The 21,410-nt window shown below is 48.9% G+C and overlaps 2 protein-coding genes and 1 long non-coding RNA gene across 4 annotated transcripts; 1 reads left to right on the forward strand and 2 right to left on the reverse strand.

The window, feature by feature from the left end:
* Window positions 1-228: 228 nt before the first annotated feature.
* On the forward strand, window positions 229-6,823 carry kcnv1 (potassium voltage-gated channel modifier subfamily V member 1). Its single transcript, XM_023330369.1, has 4 exons — window positions 229-944; window positions 1,650-1,953; window positions 3,557-4,224; window positions 5,596-6,823. The coding sequence occupies exons 2-4, from the start codon at window positions 1,667-1,669 to the stop codon at window positions 6,120-6,122; spliced, it is 1,482 nt and encodes a 493-aa protein (XP_023186137.1). The 5' UTR covers window positions 229-944; window positions 1,650-1,666; the 3' UTR covers window positions 6,123-6,823.
* Window positions 6,824-11,621: 4,798 nt separating this feature from the next.
* Window positions 11,622-14,878, reverse strand: LOC111608052. 2 transcript variants are annotated; one of them, XR_002752511.1, is made up of 4 exons: window positions 14,379-14,878; window positions 14,109-14,247; window positions 12,639-12,711; window positions 11,622-12,199 (listed from the first exon to the last, which is right to left on the reverse strand). It is a non-coding gene; the product is annotated as an uncharacterized LOC111608052 (long non-coding RNA). The 2 variants fall into 2 exon arrangements; XR_002752510.1 differs by having other exon boundaries at window positions 11,622-12,711.
* A 354-nt stretch (window positions 14,879-15,232) lies between these two features.
* Window positions 15,233-16,255, reverse strand: LOC111608053 (GSK-3-binding protein-like). Its single transcript, XM_023330368.1, has one exon. The coding sequence runs from the start codon at window positions 15,798-15,800 to the stop codon at window positions 15,348-15,350; it is 453 nt and encodes a 150-aa protein (XP_023186136.1). The 5' UTR covers window positions 15,801-16,255; the 3' UTR covers window positions 15,233-15,347.
* Window positions 16,256-21,410: the final 5,155 nt, after the last annotated feature.

The raw sequence follows: 21,410 nt of genomic DNA on the forward strand, positions 1-21,410 counted from the left end.
TTGCCAGGAAAGTAATGAGAGAGAGGGAAGACATGGGGCAAATGTCACCAGGCCGGGAATCGAACCTGCGACGGCTGCACCAAGGACCGAGGCCTCCTTATCTGGGCTGTGCTTAACCGCTGTGACCAGCAGACCGTGTGGTTATGACCCAGTCCGTCAGAACCAGAAGAACATCATGGCTGAACCAATGAAAGCATAAATGAAATAAAAGCTGCGTTCATCCGTTCACCGCTACAGCCTGACACAAGGTGGCGCTGCGGAGACAGAGCCAGAGCTCAGAATGTGGAGCAGCGCCGCCATCGAGCTGGACAGGAAACCAGTTTGTTTCTTAGCAACAGGAGATAACAGCAGCTCCAGTATGACGGGCGATTAGGCTGTCCGGTTCTGGTTCTGGTTCAGTTCTAACTTTATTCAGTAAAATCTTGGTTGTGACTCCAGGACCTCCTGCTGTTCAGGTTTGGACCGGTGGTTCTGATTGCCGTTCTGTCTCAGTACAGTTTGGTTAAAACGGTTCTGATCCTTCAGCCAGTGATGGATCAGAAACGTTGGGATGAGTGATGGATTCAGTCCAGGTGAACCGGGACGGGTTCTCCAGGATTCTTCTTCTGGAACTCGGTTTGGGTCAGAGCCGACCCGGTTCAGAGGCAGAACGTGGACCCAGAGGAAATCATGAGCAGCTCAGGAAGAGAAGGATCTAAAAATAAAACGAAGGAACAGAAATAAGACCAGGAGGAAGAGGAGGACGCTCCTCCTCCTCTTCATCATCCTCTCCCTCCTCCTCCTCGTCTTCCTCCTCCACTTCAAACTGCAGCGCCAACCTGAGCGGAAAGCAGAAGCTGCCGGACCCGCTGAACCGTCAGAAGCTCCAGCTGCTGCAGCGTTCTTCGTCTCCAAGTGAGGAAAGTTTTCAGCAGACGATCCGGCAGCGACTCCACGGAAACCAGGTCAGAGTCTGCTGGTTCTAGTTCTGGTTCTGACAGAGGAAGACCTCAGACTGAACCATCCTCATCTTCATCCTCCTGGAGGTTCTGGTGGTTCAGACGGGATGGGCAGCTGACCTCTCAGCAGTAGTGGCCAGAAGCCAGAAGTCCGGACTGGACCAAACTGAACCTTACCTAACCGGACCGGGCCGAACCCGGATCCAGAACCTCTCTCCACAGAGCTGAGGATCCAATCCTTGATATGAGGAAGTCGCTGTTAGCATGAACAGCCTCCCCTAGTGGCTGAGAGGCGGAACAGCAACAGAATGTCATCATCCTGACTCTGTCCCTCATTGGTTGCAGAAAGGCCAGGGGCGGGACTTCAGGGCATGTCTGCAGTGAGTCCTAAGCCAATCAAAGTCCAGTCATGTGACCTGCTCCTCCTCAACACAAGGGGGCACCAACTCCTGACTGACAGAGCATCAAAGAAACAACATGAATTCAGTGAGGGCGCTCCCTCCTCCTGCTGCCCTGGGCAGCTGCCCATGTTGTTGAAATCAGAAACCCCAGCGGTCGCGGTCGCGCTCTCTCTCTCCCTCTCCATCTCTCTCTCGCCCCCCAGCATCTGTTCCTGTCAGATCCAGATGTTCCCCAGACATCAGTGACCTTATTCAGAGCGCTCCCGGTGTTGCTGCCTGACCCAGATGTCTCCTGTCTCTTGTTCTTCAGCTGCCGTCTCGTCCTCCATGGCGGGCCTGGAGGTCTTTGCTGACGCCGCCTCCCTGCCGTCTTTGAACTCCAGCGTCTTCTTCAGTGAGACGCCGGAGCCGTGCGCTAGGGACCCGCTGAACGCCGTGGTCGTCAACGTCGGGGGGAGTCGCTACATCCTGTCCCAGGAGCTGCTGGCGTCCCACCCGGACACCCGGCTGGGGAAGCTGGTCTGTTGCGGTCGAGACTCTGCGCTGGAGCTCTGCGATGACGCAGACTTCCTCCAGAATGAGTTCTTCTTCGACAGAAGCTCCCAACCCTTCCAGTAGGTCTTCCTCCACATTCAAAACAAGCACCATCATACAGCATTCCTTAGACCAGGGGTCTCAAACTCCAGTCCTCGAGGGCCGCAGACCTACAGTTTTTAGATGAGCCACAAGTACAAAACACTGGAATGAAATGGCTTAATTGCCTCCTCCTTGTGTAGATCAGTTCTCCATAGTCCTGCTAATGACCTAATTATTCTATTCAGGTGGTGCAGCAGAGGCACATCTTAAAGTTGCAGGACTGTGGCCCTCGAGGACTGGAGTTTGAGACCCCTGCCTTAGACCTTTAGTCCAAGTCAGGGTGGGCCGGCATCCTGCAACTCTTAGATACGGCTCTATTTCAACACACCTGAGTCAAATAATGAGGTTGTTACTCTGGAGAACCTGACTGCACTTAGGAGGTCATTCAGCTGTTTGACTGAAGTGTGATGGACCAGGGAGACGTCTAAGAGTTGCAGGACAGTGGCCCTCCAGGACCAGGACCGCCCACCCTGGTCTAAGGGATGCTTAGACGCCCTTTCAAGGTTTAAAGGTTCCCTTAGACCAGCGGTTCCCAACCTTTTTAGTCGCGCGGACCGGTCAGCCCTTCGCAATTTTGCTGCGGATGGGGAGTGGGGGGTGATGGGGGGGTATCGAGTCCGACGCTGTTGTTCGGGGGGGGTGCAGCACTCCGATGTTGTTTTGTTACTCATTCTGCTGCAAGTTGTTGTCTCAATTTTGACGCACAAGACGTAACCGGTAAAATCCGGTTTAGGATTTTCAAAATAAAACATCCGGAAGTAGTTTATTATTTCTTGCGCGGCCCGGTACCAATTGGTCCACGGCCCGGTACGGGTCCGCGGCCCAGGGTTGGGGACCACTGCCGTAGACTTTTATTCCTGTAGTTCTAACGTCAGATCAACCTGAGAATCCGCTGCATAGATAACCGGGTTCCTCATGTCTAAAGCGGCATACGCACAAAAAATGTGCGGCGCCATATTTTACGCTCACGTTGACATGTATAAAAATGAACCTGCTTTGAAAGCTTTTGACCTGCCGTGAAAATGTGCAGCAGCCAATCAAACGATTTCTGTTTGACAATAACAAACTACAACGTGTCAAAACTCACCTAAATACACTGAAACCGGTACTGGTGCCGGGGCCCAATGTGCCCTGAAAGCACCTTTTAAATAAAATATATTACTATTATTATTATAAATACTTGTACTGCTACCAGCCAGGACCGTTGCCATGGTTACGGCTTAACATGGCGGCAGACTTCCTGGTATTTATACCAATTAATATGTATTTATGGAGGCGACAGGCGGAGCAGCAGCTGCTCTGTTTCCCCAAATCAGGATTTCTAAAGGTGAGCAGGTCTGATCGCAGCTCGGCTTCATACATCTGGAGCTTTTTATGCGCCGCACTTTTTCAATTTGTCCTACGCCAAGTTTTAGTGTGAAAAACTGCGCAGTGTTTTATACACGAGACCTCTGGTGTCTTCACCCTGTAGAGATGAGGAACCATCTAGTCAGGGCTGATCTGGTTTCAGGTCCCTCAACCTTTCTCGTGTTCCCAGAAACTTTAGACTTTGTTTCATTCATCTCTTTGCTTGGTCCTCAGGTATGTGATGAACTTCTACCAGACGGGTCACCTTCATGTCATGGAGGAGCTGTGTGAAATCTCCTTCCTCCAGGAGATCGAGTACTGGGGCATCGACGAACTCCGCATCAACTCCTGCTGCCGGGAACGCTACCACCGCCGAAAGGAGCAGAAAGAGTCCCTGGATGTCCGCCAGGAGTTTGAGACCGACGAAGAAGAGGAGGACTTTGTAGGTGTGCTCTGTCCAGGCCTGCGTCGGCGTCTCTGGGACATTCTGGAGAGACCGGAATCGTCTCGCGCCGCCCGAACCTTCGGCTCCCTCTCCATCTTCTTCGTGGTGCTGTCAGTCGTCAACATGGTGCTGATCTCTCTGGACCTGGACCAGGACTTCGGCGTGAGTTGGCTTGGCGCCGGCGGGCCACAGCTGCTTGACGCTGTGGAGTATGTGTGTGTCCTGTGGTTCACAGGTGAGCTGGCGCTGCGCTTCACCTGCGTCCGGGACAAGTGCCGGTTCAGCAGAAGCATCCCCAACGTGATTGACCTGCTGGCCATCCTGCCCTTCTATGTGACGCTGGCAGTGGAGAGCCTCCATGGCGGCTCCACCGAGCTGGAGAACGTGGGCCGGGTGGTCCAGGTGCTGCGCCTCCTCAGGACCCTGCGCATGCTGAAGCTGGGTCGACACTCCACAGGTACACGCTTCAGTAGAAAGTACACCTGCTGTGCTGCTGTTTCTCTCTACCATTAAAGCTTCATAGAACTGATTTGGGTCAGATGTTCTGGGTTTCCTTCTACAAGGTTTACTGGGACGTTAGCCCATCCCAGTGTTACTGGCTCGAGTTTTAAGGTCTCCTGCTTCACCTTTTCACTCTCACATGATCTGTTGTTCTGTGGCGCTGCAGTCGGGACTTTGCAATGAAGAACATGGAATCTGTCAGCGTTTCCCCAGAGAAACATAAACTAAACATAATACCTTCCTAGTTGGAAGGAGGTTGTGCAGAGCAGGTTCCCCTGTACCGACGTTTAAACGGTCCCTCTGTGAAGGCGTCTTTTTGGAGAATACTGCACCAAGTATCACAGCCTGACTGCTTGATTGCTGAATGCCAACCTAAAAGCATGACTATAATGGCAGTTATCGTCAAGGTTTGCGCTGGGCGCGCCGTCAGTCTGGTGCAAGCGCATGCGTCTTTATGAACAAAGAATAATGTGTGGTGTGTGCGTTCAGACTCGAGCTGGTTCTGGCAGCGCTCTGTGTCTGTTCATCCAAACACAAGATTCACAAAGAGCAACCATCAGGTCAACATGTTGCCCGCAGCGGCTACATCATTACTAAGCATGAGTTCCATGCAGCTTTCCCTCAGCCTGGTTGCTTGTTGTGTCCTAAATATTCCTGAACAAACTGGCTGTTTCCTGTTTTTCCTCATGGAAAATTAATCTGCAGCCAACAAAGAGCAGCGTAATGCGGCGAGGTGTGAGGACCAATCAGAGATTCCCCCGATCCCCACATTTCACACTCTTGATGTGAAGAGAGAAAGCAGCTGGCAGAGTAAACACGGATTCAACGTCTGACATCAGCAGAGACCCCATGAGCTAAAGAAGCTGCTCGGTCGCTCATGAATAATGCAGGAAGCAGAGGAAACTGGAGCAGGAACCCAGAATAACCAGAACCAGCAGCGGTAACTACAGTGACGTCAACAACATGCTTACGCAAGAAACAAGATGAATCTCCTGGAGGAAGATCAGAGCAACAGAGTCTTTATCTACTCTGAACAGGAACAGGTTCAGGGCTGAACCAGTTCTTTACTCTGAACCAGTTCTTTATCCTCTCTCTCTCCAAGCCGTGGTCTCTGAGAAAGACCACGGCTTGAGACTATCGCTCAGTTCTTTTCTCTGAACAGTCCCTGAATGAACCGGTTCTTTTCTCTGAACAGTCCCTGAATGAACAGGGTCTTTTCTCTGAACAGTCCCTGAATGAACAGGGTCTTTTCTCTGAACAGTCCCTGAATGAACCGGTTCTTTTCTCTGAACAGTTCCTGAATGAACCGGTTCTTCTCCCCCTGCAGGCCTGCGGTCTCTGGGAATGACCATCGCTCAGTGTTACGAGGAAGTTGGCCTGCTGCTCCTCTTTCTCAGCGTGGGAATCTCCATCTTCGCCGCGCTGGTGTTTGCCCTGGAGCACGACCTCCCGGCCTCCACCTTCACCAGCGTGCCGGCCGCCTGGTGGTGGGCTACCACCTCCATGACCACGGTGGGCTACGGCGACGTGCGGCCCGACTCGGCAGCGGGGAAGACGCTGGCCTTCCTCTGCATCCTGTCCGGCATCCTGATCCTGGCGCTGCCCATCGCCATCATCAACGACCGTTTCTCTGCCTGCTACTTCACCCTGAAGGTCCGGGAGGCCGCGCTGCGTCACGCCGACGCGCTCAGGAGGCTGACCCACGGCTTGCCGGGGGGCGGTGCCGAGCCCACCGGGGGCGGAGCCAACCTGAGGGACGCATACGCCCGCAGCGTCCTGGAAATGCTGCGACTGCATCGCCGAGAGCGGGCAAGCACACGCAGCAGCGGGGGCGACGAGCTGTGGGGTAAATAAGCTGCTGGGGGGTAAATAAGCGAGCCTTGTTGCCCTGGTTCCACTAAGAGTTCATTTAGTCAAACAGGAGGTGACACCCGCTGCAGTCATCATCCTTCTGGTTCCGTCCCGGTTCTTCCAGCCGACCCGGCGGCTCCAGACCTGATGGCAGGATATTTATGGAGGGGACGCCGGGATTCTGGACCGGCCCGGTTTCCCACAGGCGGTTCTGGTCCGGCTGGCAGAAACAGAAGCTGGAGATAAACAGGTTGTCAGCGGGAGAGTGGGTCCAGATCCCGGTTCTGTTCCCTCTGGCGCCGTGGATCGGATGAGGCGGGAAGAGAAGTAGAATCAGGCAGGATTAAGGGCGGTTCTGAAACAGAACCGGTTCAGAACCAGAAAGAGTTTCCAGCCAATCAGGAAGGAAAAATCCAAGTCCTACTGAAGGGAACTGGACCTGCTGGAGAATTGGGTCAGCAGGCGGTTCTGCTCAGTAGGACCGGGTCTCTGAACACTGCGGGCGTCGGTTCTGTCCAATCCGGTGGTATTCGGTTCGGTCCAGGAACAGAACCTGACTAGGTGGTACTGGAGTCCACGCAGCACTGTGATGCAGAAATAATAAAAGATTCTTACAGAAACAAACAAAACATTAAAGAATAAAAAAATAAAATTGTGTTTCTCCTGATTGTAAAGAGAACCAGAACCATTTTGACCCAATAAACCGTGGAACCAAATCAATCTGTTTTTTTCTTTGACACACAGAACCTTTATATTCATGTGTTTCTGGTACGACCGTAAAGCTGACACACAGCTACATCTGCTAGCAGCGGTGATGAAGCTGCTGCTCTCTGTTCATTTATATTTATAAACAATCTGCTGCTGGAAAAGATGCTAAAAGCAGTTAGCCTCAGCGAAGCTATGCTAGCCTAAAATAGCATCTGAATGCTATACATGTAGCAGCTGGCGCTAATGCTGGGCACAGCGGCAGCAGAAAGAACCGGGTCAGAACACGTAGAACGGGTCAGCTGTTGTAAGAGTTCTCCGTCTAAATGGAAGATTGCACACGCTTAAGAGTCAAATTATTTTATAACTATTCAGAAATGAGTATATTAACAGCCTGTACTAATCAATACTAGAAAGGCCAATTTGAATGAAATGAATAAACAAAAACAATCTGACATGTCAGCTTAAGAGTGTGGATGGGAGGAGACGCCATGTTTAATAAATCAGCTGCTCAGGAAGACATTTTGAATAGTTTCTCCTGCAGTCCTTCATTATAAACACCAAACAAATCTGAAACGGTTTCTGAAATAAAACAAAATGATCTTTCAATAATAATAAATGTTCAACGAAAAGTCAAAAATTGCTTATCCATTCACACACAAAAATAACGATGGGGCCCAAATGATTCATCCATCTGTGTCCAAAAAATAAAGAAAAATAAGGAAACGTCTCACCGGGTTTATAATCCTGGGCGGTCTCCTTCTCCAGGCCTGGAATGAACTTCGCCCAGTCTGTCCAGGTAACGGCACCGGACCTCGGCCCGATTTGACGTCCTTACAGAGAAGTGATCTCAATCCCTCCAGCGTTGGGTCAAGTTTCCCCAGCAACCCAGGTTCTGTCTCTCCGGCCAAAACTCCGGAGCTCCACCGGTCCGACTTCCGGCGTCTCTTCGCCCTGATGCACCTGATTGGGAGAGGAATAATAAGGAGAACACAAATATAACTAAACACACACAACCAGGAGCCAACCTGAAACCAACCAGGAACCAACTAGGAACCAACCTGAAACCAACCAGGAACCAACTAGGAACCAACCTGAAACCAACCAGGAACCAACTAGGAACCAACTAGGAACCAACCAGGAAAGAACTAGGAACAAACCTGGAACAAACTAGGAACCAACCAGGAACCAACCTGGAACAAACTAGGAACCAACCTGGAAAAAACTAGGAACCAACTTGAAACCAACCAGGAAAAAACTTGAAACCAACCAGGAACCAACCTGCAACAAACTAGGAACCAACCTGGAACAAACTAGGAACCAACCTGGAAAAAACTAAGAACCAACCAGGAAAGAACTAGGAACCAACCTGGAACCAATCAGGAACCAACCTGAAACCAACCAGGAAAATACTAGGAACCAACCAGGAACCAACTTGAAACCAAGTTGGAACAAACTAGGAACCAACTACAAAAAAAACCATGAGCCAACCTGATACCAACCAGGAAAACATACCAGGAAAAAACTAGGAACCAACCTGGAACCAACTTGAAACCAATCAGGAACAAACCTGGAACCTATCAGGAACAAACCTGAAACCAACCAGGAAAAAACTAGGATCCAACCTGGAACCAATCAGGAACCAACCTGGAACAAACTAGGAACCAACCAGGAAAAAACTAGGAACCAACCTGGAACCTATCAGGAACCAACCTGAAACCAACCAAGAAAAAACTAGGACCAACCTGAAACCAACCAGGAACCAACTGATGACTTTGGATGTCTGAAGAAGATGGCGCAGCATGTTCACTTCCTCTAATCAGCTTCGTGTGCCTAGCCGTTATTTCCAACTAATACTACTGTTGTAAACTGTGTTTTTCTCTTCGTTTTGCTTGCTGTGGAATTCGGTAATCCAGGAGGTGTTGGACTGAGTACCTGAACGTCTTACAAAGGAAAATGTCTGCTAAGACTAAACATAAGGGAGCACATGCTGCTAGCTCCGTTAGCTGAACGAGCTAGCTTCGGAGAACATAAATGCTGTAATGGAAGAGTGTCACGAATATACTGAATATATATTGACGTTGGAGCAACTTTGAAGATGAAACTTTCCCTCCTCTAGCGCTCACCCCTCGGGACTCGCCTGCTCCAAAAAAAGAGAAAAAATCTGAGAAGCTAAATGGTGACATCATAGAAACGCTTTCCAAGCTTATCAACGAGAGAGCTGATGGTCTGGAATTAAAGTTGGGGAACTGGATCGAGACACTGGAGAAAAAAATCGACACCAGCATGGCTGAAGTTAAAGAGTTGAAAGAGAATATTGATCTATTCAGAAAGAACGTTTCAGTACCAGTCATCTCATGAACCGAGTTGCTGAAATGGAGGCTTATTCCAGGCGCTGCAACCTGAAGCTTTGTGGACACAGCGAGAGGGATAATGAACATACTCGCCTTGTTGCTATTAAAATCTGCCAGGCTACAATTCCCGACGAAAAGAAAACGCTGGTGTCCTTCATAGATGTCGCCCACCGCCTGGGTCCCTAGACGAAGGACCGCAGCGCTTCTAGACCGATCATCATCATCCGGTTCCTGTCCTGCCGGCGGCGTGTTGCTGTCCGGAAAGTGGCAACAACAAAAAAATCACAATTTCTGCCCGAAGATCTCTGCAAGTCCGACCGCGAGAAAAGACTATTTCTGTGGCCTTTGGTAGCTGATGCTAGAACAGTGGTTCTTAACCTTGTTTTGAGGTACCGAACCCATCAGCTTCATATGCGCAGTCACCGAACCCTTCTTTAGTGATAAATAAAAAATTTTTTTTTCCAAATTCAAGACATAGGTACAGTATATGTTTTTTTGCTGGTGCACAAAATGAGCCGTGCATGAACGTCACTTTGCTCAAAGAACAAAACCATGAACTCAGCAAGTTACAGTGTTACTTTATTCTGGCCCCCCAAAAATATGTCGGCCCCATGAAAGAATTTCAGCCCCCAAAATATTTTTTTACTATTTTACTAATTAAAAATACATTTGGATTTTTTTCAAAGGATTAAAATTTTTTAATAACTTAATTTTTATTTTATTTTAAATGTAATTTGTTTTTTGTCGCTTTGAATCCACAAAATACTTTTTTGGGGCCAGAATAAAGTGTTGCACAAATGACATACCTGTAAATCAGTGAGACTTCTGCTGTTGTCTTTGGGAGACCAGTTCAGAGAGGCGTGGCTTCAGAGAGGCGTGGCTTCACCTTGGCAGGTGCGTCTTCAGAGCAAAGTCTGTTCATTTTCTTCTTCTTTTGCTCGACATATTTAGTATGGATTAAAATATTAAGAAAGAAACCACGCGACGTACAACTACGACAGCCGCTGATACTTCGCTCACTAAATGCCCCGCAGCCCTGATTGGCCGAGCAAAGTAACATGATCCTCTGCAGCCAGTGATGGCCAAGCGGGGCGCGTCATCATGACTTTACACAGGTGTGTCTTTACCTCCGCGGCAGAGGCTCCGCCGAACCCCTGAGACCGACTCACCGAACCCCTGGGGTTCGACCGAACCCAGGTTAAGAACCACTGAGTTAGAAAGAATGGGGGGAAGCCTACTTGGTGGGAGGCCGTGCCTTTATTGAGGGTAAAGAAATGACCTCTGACCCCCCCAGCCTGCAAAGGTGAGATGACAGGCTCATAACTAGGAATGATTCGAGTTCCTTGATTATTAAAATTCCTCGCGGGAAATGTATCTGCCTCGAAGCTTCGTTAAATTGTGTTTTATTATTTAGCGCGCCGTGTTCCGGCCGGGTCGTTATTTGCGTTGCGCGGAGCTCTGACTTCCGCCTCTGAGTTGTTGACAAAGCTAAGTGTTAGCAGCATAACGTCTAATTTTCAAGTTCGGCCTGAGAGGATTTTATTGATTGACGATAATCCCCGGGTTTTCATCGCTTGTGGCTCAATGTTTGAGCGCATGACGTAACCGAGAGAATCCGGTTAAAGGATTTTCAAAATAGAAGATCCTCCAGACTCAGATATTACATAAAACGGAAATATTTAATTATTTATTGTGCGAGCTGGTACCAAATGGTCCACGGACCGGTACCGGTGTTAAGATTAACTGGTGGCTAAATTAACTGGTTGAAACCTATGAGCACCGGAGATGTTTCTAAATTGTAGGTGGCTGTGTTGATGCCTGTTGAAAAATGCTACTTGTGTGACAAAACCGTCTTCAAAACTTTACTATAAATCTCATTTGAAGCAAATATGTTTAATGTTACATGTGAAAATTATGTTTCAAAACAAGTTTCTACAGAGCAGCGTTCAGTGCGCTACGTAAACACCGCATTGGAGCAAAACCAGATCAATGAGTATCTTGATAAGCGCGTCAGAAGAGGAAGTTCTGGTCTCGGCGTCCTGGCGGCCTGCTGCCGAGATAGACTCAGAACCTTCAGCTAGCTTGGCTAGCATCACCTCACAGAGCTTACCTTTCTTTGAGCTTCTTTTCTAAGTGACGATAAAAGTTAGTCGTTAAAAGTTAAAAACCAGTTAAAAATCCCACCGTCTGTGAAAGCCGAATTTATACGTTATTATAAGCTTTCTTATGATTTATGTAGGTAAATTTATGACTATTAGACGGACTTCTGCCCTCAGAGGAAACCACTGCGCATGTGTCAGAGCGCCGCGCGCGAGTTTTTTTTTATTTTTATGAATCTTTATTGAGATACAAAATACATAACAGTACAAACAGAAATGTCTGCTAGGTGTCACCGACACATACGGTACATCACCATGACGTTACATGAACACATTTTTTTAAAAACAAATTAATCAGAAACAAATAAGGCAATTACAGTAGTGGAATTCTGTATAAGGCACATATATCGCGCGCGAGTTAAAGGGGAGGCGATGGCTGACAGCGGAAACAGAAACACGTCATTATTAAGTGGCGTTATTGCTTTGATTTTAATCGGTATGTTTTGCACCCAGTAAAAACAAGGATGTTGACAAATAAACTGATACTATGCTGGCAATTTAGTGACATTTTCACAGTTGTGGTCTTGAAATAAAATCCCGAGACCATCAAAAAGTCTGGAGACCAAGACCGGTCTCAGTCACTACAGCACTACTCTGAACAAGTTCCTCCAGCCTTTCATATTATTCAGATTCTAGTTTCTTTCTAAATGTCAATATATTTGAACTTTTTGCTACAAAGGATTCTGTTCTATCCTATAAGCAACATAAAGCAGAATGTTGTATACTTCGGAATCACCATCAACAAAAATGATAAAAGCAGATGTGTTGGAATCTCCTGCTGATACCAGAACCAGGTTGAACAGATGTGAAGGGCTTCTAGTTTGGTTTATTTGGCCTCTCCTCTCTTTGTAGACAACAACACCTGTAAAAGTTTTGACCAGTTATTATTATTATTCAATTATCTTTAGAAGCACAAAATCTGTTACATTAAAAAGTCTGTTATCATGAACCCAGTTGATATGGGATTTAAATTTCCCAGACTTTTCTACTTTAAACAAAACTATAGGTCTGATGGATTAAACCTGTCATTCTGCCTCGTGTTGGAATTTCAGTCCTAATTCTAGATTCTCTCTCAATTGATTTTCTTCTGCTCTGTAACTTTAATCCTGAGAAAATCCCAGTCAAACTGTCCAAACCATGTTTGGATCTACAAACACAAATATTCTCCTCACAAATGTATAATCTGGCATAATAAGGACATTTTATACAAGATTAAACGTCTCTATGTTGACTACTGGAAAACAAATAATCTAATGTATGTAAGGCAGCTGTTTAATAACCAAGAGTCATTGTTCACTTACAGTGAATTTCTGTCTCATCTTAAGTTTCCAGAAGCTGCTGGATCCGATCGTTCCCTCTGGCCCGGTTAGGGTTCTGAAGGCATCATCAATCAGAAACCAGAACCGCCTCAGACAATTTAATGGACACTTCTGTTGCTAAAGTTTGTCTGGATCCTAAATCCTAAAACAAGAAAATATGTTCTCTTTTCCAACAGCTGGTCATTTCTCCTGGTGCTGCTGGACCAGGTTCCTGACGGTCCCACCTGGAGACGGTTTGGTCTCAACTAACAAAGTTAAAGATGTTCTTATAAACTTGTCCACAGATGCTGCCCAACCAAACAGTAAATGGTGGGTTAGGGTTAAATTGGTGCATTTTGCTCTTTCTGTCTCAGGATGAACACATGAATCATTTGTTTTGGAGAGACACCAAAACCCCTGGGATGAAATCATGAACCTTTTCCCCCCAAACTCTCAGTTATGAAATGGTTATTCTGGCTTTACTGCTTTTGACAAGAAGAACTGATTCTTTTTGTCATCAACCTAATTTCACTTCTTATTAAATTCTTTATAGATAAACAAGTTCAGCAAAAAACAACCTTTATTCTCTAAAATAAAATATTTTCCCTGCTGGGATGAATAAAGTAATTCTATTCTATTCTATCGTCATTAAAGACTTGATTTGATACAATCATCACATTATTGTTCTAATAATCCAAAAGCCATGAAAACTGTAAATTTATTACGCACATTTAATATCTTACAATTCTCTGTAGATAAATTTCTTGTCAGTATAAAATCCTGACTGGCAAATTTCTTTTCTTATCATTTATTTTCTTATGTTTGTGTACAACGTTAATGTTTCCAACATTATTAATAAAGATGTAAAAAAAAAACAAACAAAAAAAAACAGGAACCAACCTGGAAATAACTTGGAATCTGATTAGAGATGAACCTGTCCTTTCACAATAAAAGCCTCCCAGAGTGAACAGAACTCTGACCCGGTTCTGTTGCTCCTTCTGGAGGTTCTAGAGCAGGGGTGGGCAATCCTGGTCCTCGAGGGCCGGTGTCCTGCAACTCTTAGATGTCTCCCTGGTCCAACACACCTGAATCCAACAGCTGAATCTCCTCCTAAGTGCAGTCAAGTTCTCCAGAGTCCTGCTAACGACCTCATTATTTGACTCAGGTGTGTTGAAGTAGAGATGCATCTAAAAGTTGCAGGACAGCGGCCCTCGAGGACCAGGAGTGCCCACCCCTGATCTAGAGAGTCCTGCTGCCATCTGCTGGACTGATGCTGTCACTGCATCTGTTGGGCTCCAGGACTCACCTGGTAGACAGGTGAGCAGGTTCTGCTAGACCGCAGGAGAACCGGAGACAGAACAACCCGAGTCCAGAGCCGAACAAAACCACACACAGTACCACAGCGCCGAGCCCAGTAGAACCAAGTCAGTTCTGATCAGAGGACTGTTTTCACCTGCTGTCACGAACACCTACTGAAAGCTTCTGCTCCTGTGATTGGACGAGCCAGCAGCTTCTGCTCCTGTGATTGGACGAGCCAGCAGCTTCTGCTCCTGTGATTGGAGGAGCCAGCAGCTTCTGCTCCTGTGATTGGACGAGCCAGCAGCTTCTGCTCCTGTGATTGGACGAGCCAGCAGTTTAAATCAATTTAAAGGGTAAACAAGTAGCTTCAGAGCTGCTATTTTTATCCTCCATGTTGGTTGTGATGATGTCACACCCAACATGGAGGCAGCAGATGGTCCAAACCTTTATTCTGTCTGTTGTTTTTTTTTTTGTTGATCAGCTGGTTCTGTTCTGGAAAGCTCTGTGGTGGTTTGGTTCTGATGTTTACTGGAGCCGCCATCATCAGAACCGTCTGCTGGACCCCCACCAGCCGCCTCCATGAATGCTGGGTGCCCTGGTTCTGAGCGGAACCGGCCCGGTCCAGCAGGGACACGGGTTCTGACCTGAAATGGATCCAGCTCTTCTTTCATTCAGAGTTCTGACTTGAGTCCACAGGTTCTGGTGTGTTCTGATTGGGCTGCTTCATTCATAAACGGACCAGTCAAAGTCCGCCCAGTAGGGGGCGCTGCAGCCTGTGTGTGTGCATTTGTAACACTGTTTGTGGGTCAAGGGTCAGATTTAGGACTAAGGTGTGATTTGAGTTTTGGTTCCGATTAGAGAAAGAGTTCAGAAATGAATGGAAGTCAATGGAAAGTCCCCACAAAGATAGCCACGCAAATGTGTGTGTGTGTGGGTGTGTGAGAGAGAGAGACAGAGGAAGCTGAACCTCACAGGTGGAAAACAGGAAGTGTTTATTATTAAGACAATAAAAGCCCTGATGAATCAGGAATCTGAAGGCGCTCCGTTACGGAGCAGTCACGTGATTCTTCTGGACACACAAACAGGAAATAAACAAACAAGATCAGTCTCTGACGTCAGCAGCCTCACCTGCTGCAGGTGACGCCAACATCAGTTTGGAGAGGCGTAGGGGGGTAAGGTCAATGTAAACATCCGGTCTGATCAAGCCCCGCCCCCACAAAACGTAATCATTGTTCAAGAACATTGCGTGACCGAGGCGCGTGCACGCAGAGCCCCCCCCCCCCCCCCCCCCCCCCCCATCCGACACGTTCCCTCCATGAGACACATGTTCTAAAAAACACGGAACCAGAACTCCCATCGGATCCAGTCTGGTTCAGAGTGTTCCAGTCCTCCCAGTCCTCCCAGTTCCTCCCATCAGGCGCAGGGCAGGCTGTCCGGAGCCCGGCCCAGCTCCCTGCAGTCCGGGGAGAACTGCAGCCTCCGAACCGCCTCCTTGATCAGGTTCCCGGACAGAATCAGTTCCTGCAGCAGCCGGTGCGGGTCCTCCTCCTGGACCCGAACCGGGACCCGCTTCCGGTTCCACGGTCGGATCTGGTCCCAGCCCGGCTCCGCGTGGCTCGGCAGCTGGTACGGGCTGCGGGTCCGGTGGGTCCCGCGCTGGTTCCGGATCTTCAGGCAGCAGCCTCGGGGGTTCTGCTGGAGGTTCGGGCCCGCCGCGGCCCCGCAGGACCCGGGCCCGGTCCGCGGGTTCCCCCCCGGCGCCCCGTGGAGCTGCAGCGCCTCTCCGATCTGCGTGACCAGCGCGTCCACGTCCGCGGGGCCCACGGCCTGCTGCAGCGCCAGCAGGTTCTCCTTCAGACTCGGCATCTCTCTGCGGACCGAACCGAACCGAACCGGGCCGCTCAGTACACACAAACAAGCCGTTTGATTTGTAAACAATGGGTGACGCGTCTGGACCGAACCATCTGCTGCCGAGCGGAGGGGGGAAGGGAGGCGTGACGTCACGCTGAGTACGGGTGGGGCGACAGAACCGCTTCAGACACTTCAGCAGGTCCACTGGTCCAAACCAGAACACTCACTCCGAACCGAGACAACCCCCCACCAACCCCCCAGAAATGGACCGGTCCATCCGAACCAACATTACATAACTTTAGTCTGGCGCTGCCGGAACCATTCACACACAAACCGAACCTCATCAGAACCGGTATGACCTACACAGCATCATTGGTTCCGGCCCAAACACACACCTGATCCCCCTTCAGAACCAACCAGCTCTTAGTGAAGTGGATCAGAACCGGATCCTGGTTCTGCACACATGAGCTGATGTACCGAACCGGAACCGGAGGGATGTTCTGAGAGAGAGAGAGAGAGGAGAGGAGAGGGGGCGGGACTGCAGAGAACAATGTGTCTCAGTGTGTGTGTGTGTATCTCGGGGTGTGTGTGTGTGTCAGTGTGTGTGTCTCAGTGTGTGTGTGTGTGTCAGTGTGTATCTCGGGGTGTGTGTGTGTCTCAGTGTGTATCTCGGGGTGTGTGTGTGTGTGAGGACAGCGTGTTCAGTGTTTCTCAGAAAGTCTCTGTCTGAACTCGTTGCTCCCTGCAGCCCTCATGTCCATATAAGGAGCTGCTGGCGGCACCACGTGACTCAGCAGCCAATCAGAAGCCGCTGCTCTGTCTGTGGATTCCAGTACAAAGTGAAAGGAACACACATCAGCTTCCAGAACCAGAGCTGAACCGGGCCGGGCCATGTTCTTTATTTTCACACAAAGTAACCTGAGGTCAGATTGAAGAATAAGCTTAATCAGAACCTGGGTTCTGTTTGGTTCTGGTCAGGTTCGGACCTGAAGCCGGCTAGAAACTGAACCACCCGGTCATTCTTCAGAACCGGGCCAGCTGAGTCTGTTTGGTCCAACAGAACCAGAATGTGAACAGACTGACCTCAGCGAGCAGCAGAGGTCAGCGGGTTGGTTCTGACCCGGTCCACTCCCCCATGTTTAGACTTGTTCCTGGAAAACCTGCTGGAGGAAGAGGAGGAGGAGTCTTCCTCACAGCTGACCTCTCCAGTCGGGCCTCGGACTGGTTCCACTGGGTCCTGCGGGCCGTCTCCATGGCGACGAGTGAACCTGCCGTTTATTTATTTCTTTTTTATTGCATCAAAATGTTAATACAATGTATAGAATAGAGGAAAACGAAAAACTGCCAGAAGTTACAAGGAATGAAAAGTGAAACTCGGATCGTTTCAGGACTGAAGAGGTCTGAATAGTTATAGATAAAAACAGGTTCAATACAGGCTTCATGGCAGAAAATGTGTATTTATGAATATGAAATTTAGAATTAACAGTAGATTAATTACATAAAATTTGTTATTACAGGACAGACACTGTAGAAACCAAAATGTACATTTGTGTATAAAAGTGAAAAACTATTGAGGATATGAGACTGAATATAATAAATCAAGTTTTTCCAGAAAGAGACAGTGAAGGAGCGTCTCCAGATTAAGTGGACTGCCGTCAAATGACAGAAACAGCAAAGCGGTCCAAATCCTGGTGCAGGTTCTGGTCTGCAGCACCGGTTAACATCACCAGGCTGGTTCGCAATGAAGTATTTGGATGATAGGGTCCAAACCGTTTCGGTCTCCAGTGGGTCACAGAAGGTGTGGTAGCAGTGTCCTTCTGAATGAGGATCTTATATTCTTGTTTCTAGTGGAGAAACAAACTAAACCCACAGCAGGTTCAGAAACAGAAGTTATTTATGTCTGCAGCTCTGAATGATGACGGCCCTTAAACAGCAGCACATTCAATCATTGTTTTACAAAAATAATATTCTTATTAAACCAGTTAGGGAAAAACAGATTGATTTTGGTAAAGAATATTCTGGTTATTCCAGATGAGAAATAATGTTTATAAATTAGAGACCAAGCAAGGAGGAATTGTCTAGTTCTAGGGGAAGTTTTTCTAGGTTACAGTTAGACTTCAGTAAAAATGAAAGACCACCAAGTTTGGAGAAAATATAATTAGGGATAAATTCCACAAAGAGTCAGGGTTCAATAAAAAATTTCTGATCCAATTGATTTTAAATGTGTGATTTAAAGATGAGAAATCTAAAAAGTTTAGACCACCGGAGTCTACAGGGTTCAGGAGCTCAGAGTCTTGGATGGGTTTAAATTCTCCAGATTAAATTGTAGAGCTTTTCATCAAGTTTTACAGGTTTTACAGGTAGCAGTATCAACATTTAATGCCAGTGCAGCATAAGTTAACCTGGATATTCCTTCAGCTTTAGATAACAGGATTCTTCCTCGTAAAGATAAATCTCTTTGAAGCCAGTGGTTTAATTTCTTTTTGGTTTTATTAATTGTAGGGTCAAAGTTAAGCTTGCATCTTTCTTTGGCATCTTTGTGATAATTACAACAAGATATGAAACTTGTGTTTTAACAGGAATGTTGTAAAGATGGGATTCGCTACGAGACGATATGGGAAGCAATTCACATTTGTTTAAACTAAGTTTGAGGCCTGAAGCATCAGAGAAACTGCTGGGTTTCAAACCTTCAACCCTGGTCCGCTCACGTGACAGCCCGATGGGCGGGGTCTGTAGTAAACACCAACACCTCCACCTTCTGGACAACTGCAGGAACTGCAGCTAGACCCAGAATTATAACGACCGTCTGTGATCAGTCAGGAGAATGTGATGGTCGGGGTCATCTGGCCTGAGATGTTTTATGTTTATTAGAACATGTTGATGTGAGCTGCATTTCTATAACAGATCAAAAACACCAGTCATTAACAGTTTCTGATGCAGACTGAGCTACACTCATGAACCAATCACAACAGTCAGGAGGCGGAGCAGAGCGCCAACCCCGCCCACTCAGAGGAACCAGCATCTTCACTAAAGGAAACATCATTTATTCACATTTATTTTCAAACTTTGAGAACAAAAGTGCAGCTTCAGGAACTCAGATCTCCAACGCAGAGAGAGGTCAGTGAAGTAGACAAAAATACAGCAACCAATCAGAGAACAAACAAATGCCTCCAGAGACAGACCTGAAGCTCAGGAACCAATCAGCAGCCAGATCTCTGCTGCTTAGAGAAAATAAAACCAGGCCCCGCCCCTCAGTCCTCCAGACACTGGCCTGCCATCAGCATGTACTCGTCCATCTCCTGGTCCAGGCGTCTGCGGGACATGGACATGTAGTCGTCCAGCTGCCGGTCCAGCCTGCTTCTGGACAGAGACATGTACTCATCCAGCTCAGCATCCAGCTGCTGCTTTGGGACAAAGTCCCGCCCCTTTGAGGCCGTGGCCCCGCCCCTCCGTAACGTGCGACCCCGCCCTCCTATCACAGAACAGAGGTGATGAGTGGTCAGATGCATCAAGGTTCTGCAGATGATGGACCGAACGGATCACAGTTCAGTTCAGTTCTGAACAGTTCAGTTGGACCGACCTTCAGTCTGGTTCTGGAGGTCCGATGTCTCCACCAGGCGGCGCTGTCCCAGCCGACTCAGCGGGATCCCCCGTCCTGTGGAGAAGCAGCAGAGAAGAAGACCGGTTGGGTCCAAGAGACCCCCTGCTGGTCTGAGGCCCCGACCCGCCAGCCTGGCTTGTATCTGACCTCTGACCTCTGACGGTGCTTTCCTTCCTATAAAGAGTCTGAACTGGAAGTGATCTGTGCCACTGAACTGCAGAGCAAAGCACAGATGGTCCAAGGATTCAAGAGGAACAAAAACAGAATATATTGTTGCTGCCAAAATGACTGCCGTGGGAATTAACCGTATCAGGGAGAGAGGAAACGGCCTGCTCTGACCGCCGGCCATCACTCACCACCTGGAGAGCAGGAAGAGGGCCTCCACCTGAACCCACGGCTGCAGACCAGCAACGTTTAAACGGACAAACTGAATAACGAGGTTCTGCTGACTAGAACCATCACCGCGGCCACACGTAGCGACACCGCGGCCACACGTAGCGACACCGCTGTACACGTAGCGACACCGCTGTACACGTAGCGACACCGCGGCCACACGTAGCGACACCGCTGTACACGTAGCGACACCGCTGTACACGTAGCGACACCGCTGTACACGTAGCGACACCGCTGTACACGTAGCGACACCGCTGTACACGTAGCGACACCGCTGTACACGTAGCGACACCGCTGTACACGTAGCGACACCGCGGTACACGTAGCGACACCGCTGTACACGTAGCGACACCGCTGTACACGTAGCGACACCGCGGCCACACGTAGCGACACCGCTGTACACGTAGCGACACCGTGGCCACACGTAGCGACACCGCTGTACACGTAGCGACACCGCGGCCACACGTAGCGACACCGCGGCCACACGTAGCGACACCGCGGCCACACGTAGCGACACCGCTGTACACGTAGCGACACCGCGGCCACACGTAGCGACACCGCTGCCACACGTAGCGACACCGCTGTACACGTAGCGACACCGCTGTACACGTAGCGACACCGCTGTACACGTAGCGACACCGCGGTACACGTAGCGACACCGCGGTACACGTAGCGACACCGCGGTACACGTAGCGACACCGCTGTACACGTAGCGACACCGCTGTACACGTAGCGACACCGCTGTACACGTAGCGACACCGCGGCCACACGTAGCGACACGCTGTACACGTAGCGACACCGCGGCCACACGTAGCGACACCGCTGTACACGTAGCGACACCGCGGCCACACGTAGCGACACCGCTGTACACGTAGCGACACCGCTGTACACGTAGCGACACCGCGGCCACACGTCAGCTTAGCTAGCAGCTAATTCAATTCAGCTCAGTTCAAAAATACTTTATTAATCCCAAAGGGTTAGGTTAGGCTGGTGGCAGGATCTCCTGTAGCAGTCTGTGTTATAGTGACTCTGAAGAAGCTTCTGACTGAAGACACTCCACCTTCCTGAGACATGAACCAGAACAGAATCAGAACAGAACCAGCCTACTTTATCAGGCTGTTGAGCCTTTTAAGCTAAGCTAATGGTGCTAGTTCAGCAATAAATATTGATGATATTTATCAGAAACTAGTTCAGTGATATCTGTAAGGAGCTCATTTAGTTCATAAGTTGGGAATGAGGAGAGAGCTCGTTTATTGTTGTCATAGTAACTCCATAGCAACTGCCATGACGGTTGGTTACGGTGCCTACCAAGATGGCCGTCAGTGACGTCACATGAGAAGCTTTGATTGCAGCTCAGCTGCTACTCACTCCTGTAGGGGGCGCTGCACCTGCCACTCCAGGTGTACTTCCTCCTGAAGCTCCAGAACCCGGGGCGCCTCCAGAACCAGCGCCGTCGGGTCGGCCCGCGGGTCAGCAGCGGACCCCCCAGTCGGGTCCACACGCTGCCCCTCACACGCAGCCGCCTCCTCTGGCAGGTGGGCGGAGCCTGATGCACACAGGACCAATCAGACACACTGTTACCACAGAGACAGAGACCCCAGGATCAGAACCAGACCAGATCCGGTCCAACT

Source organism: Xiphophorus maculatus, chromosome 3 (assembly GCF_002775205.1).
Source record: "Xiphophorus maculatus strain JP 163 A chromosome 3, X_maculatus-5.0-male, whole genome shotgun sequence".
NCBI classification, from domain to species: Eukaryota; Metazoa; Chordata; class Actinopteri; order Cyprinodontiformes; family Poeciliidae; genus Xiphophorus; species Xiphophorus maculatus.

Coding starts and splice junctions, on each gene's coding strand:
- kcnv1 (XM_023330369.1), top strand. CDS start 1,667: ATGGCGGGCCTGGAGGTCTTTGCTGACGCCGCCTCCCTGCCGTCTTTG. Junction 1,954..3,556: donor AGAAGCTCCCAACCCTTCCA/GTAGGTCTTCCT, acceptor CTTGGTCCTCAG/GTATGTGATGAACTTCTACC. Junction 4,225..5,595: donor GCTGGGTCGACACTCCACAG/GTACACGCTTCA, acceptor CTCCCCCTGCAG/GCCTGCGGTCTCTGGGAATG.
- LOC111608053 (XM_023330368.1), bottom strand. CDS start 15,800: ATGCCGAGTCTGAAGGAGAACCTGCTGGCGCTGCAGCAGGCCGTGGGC.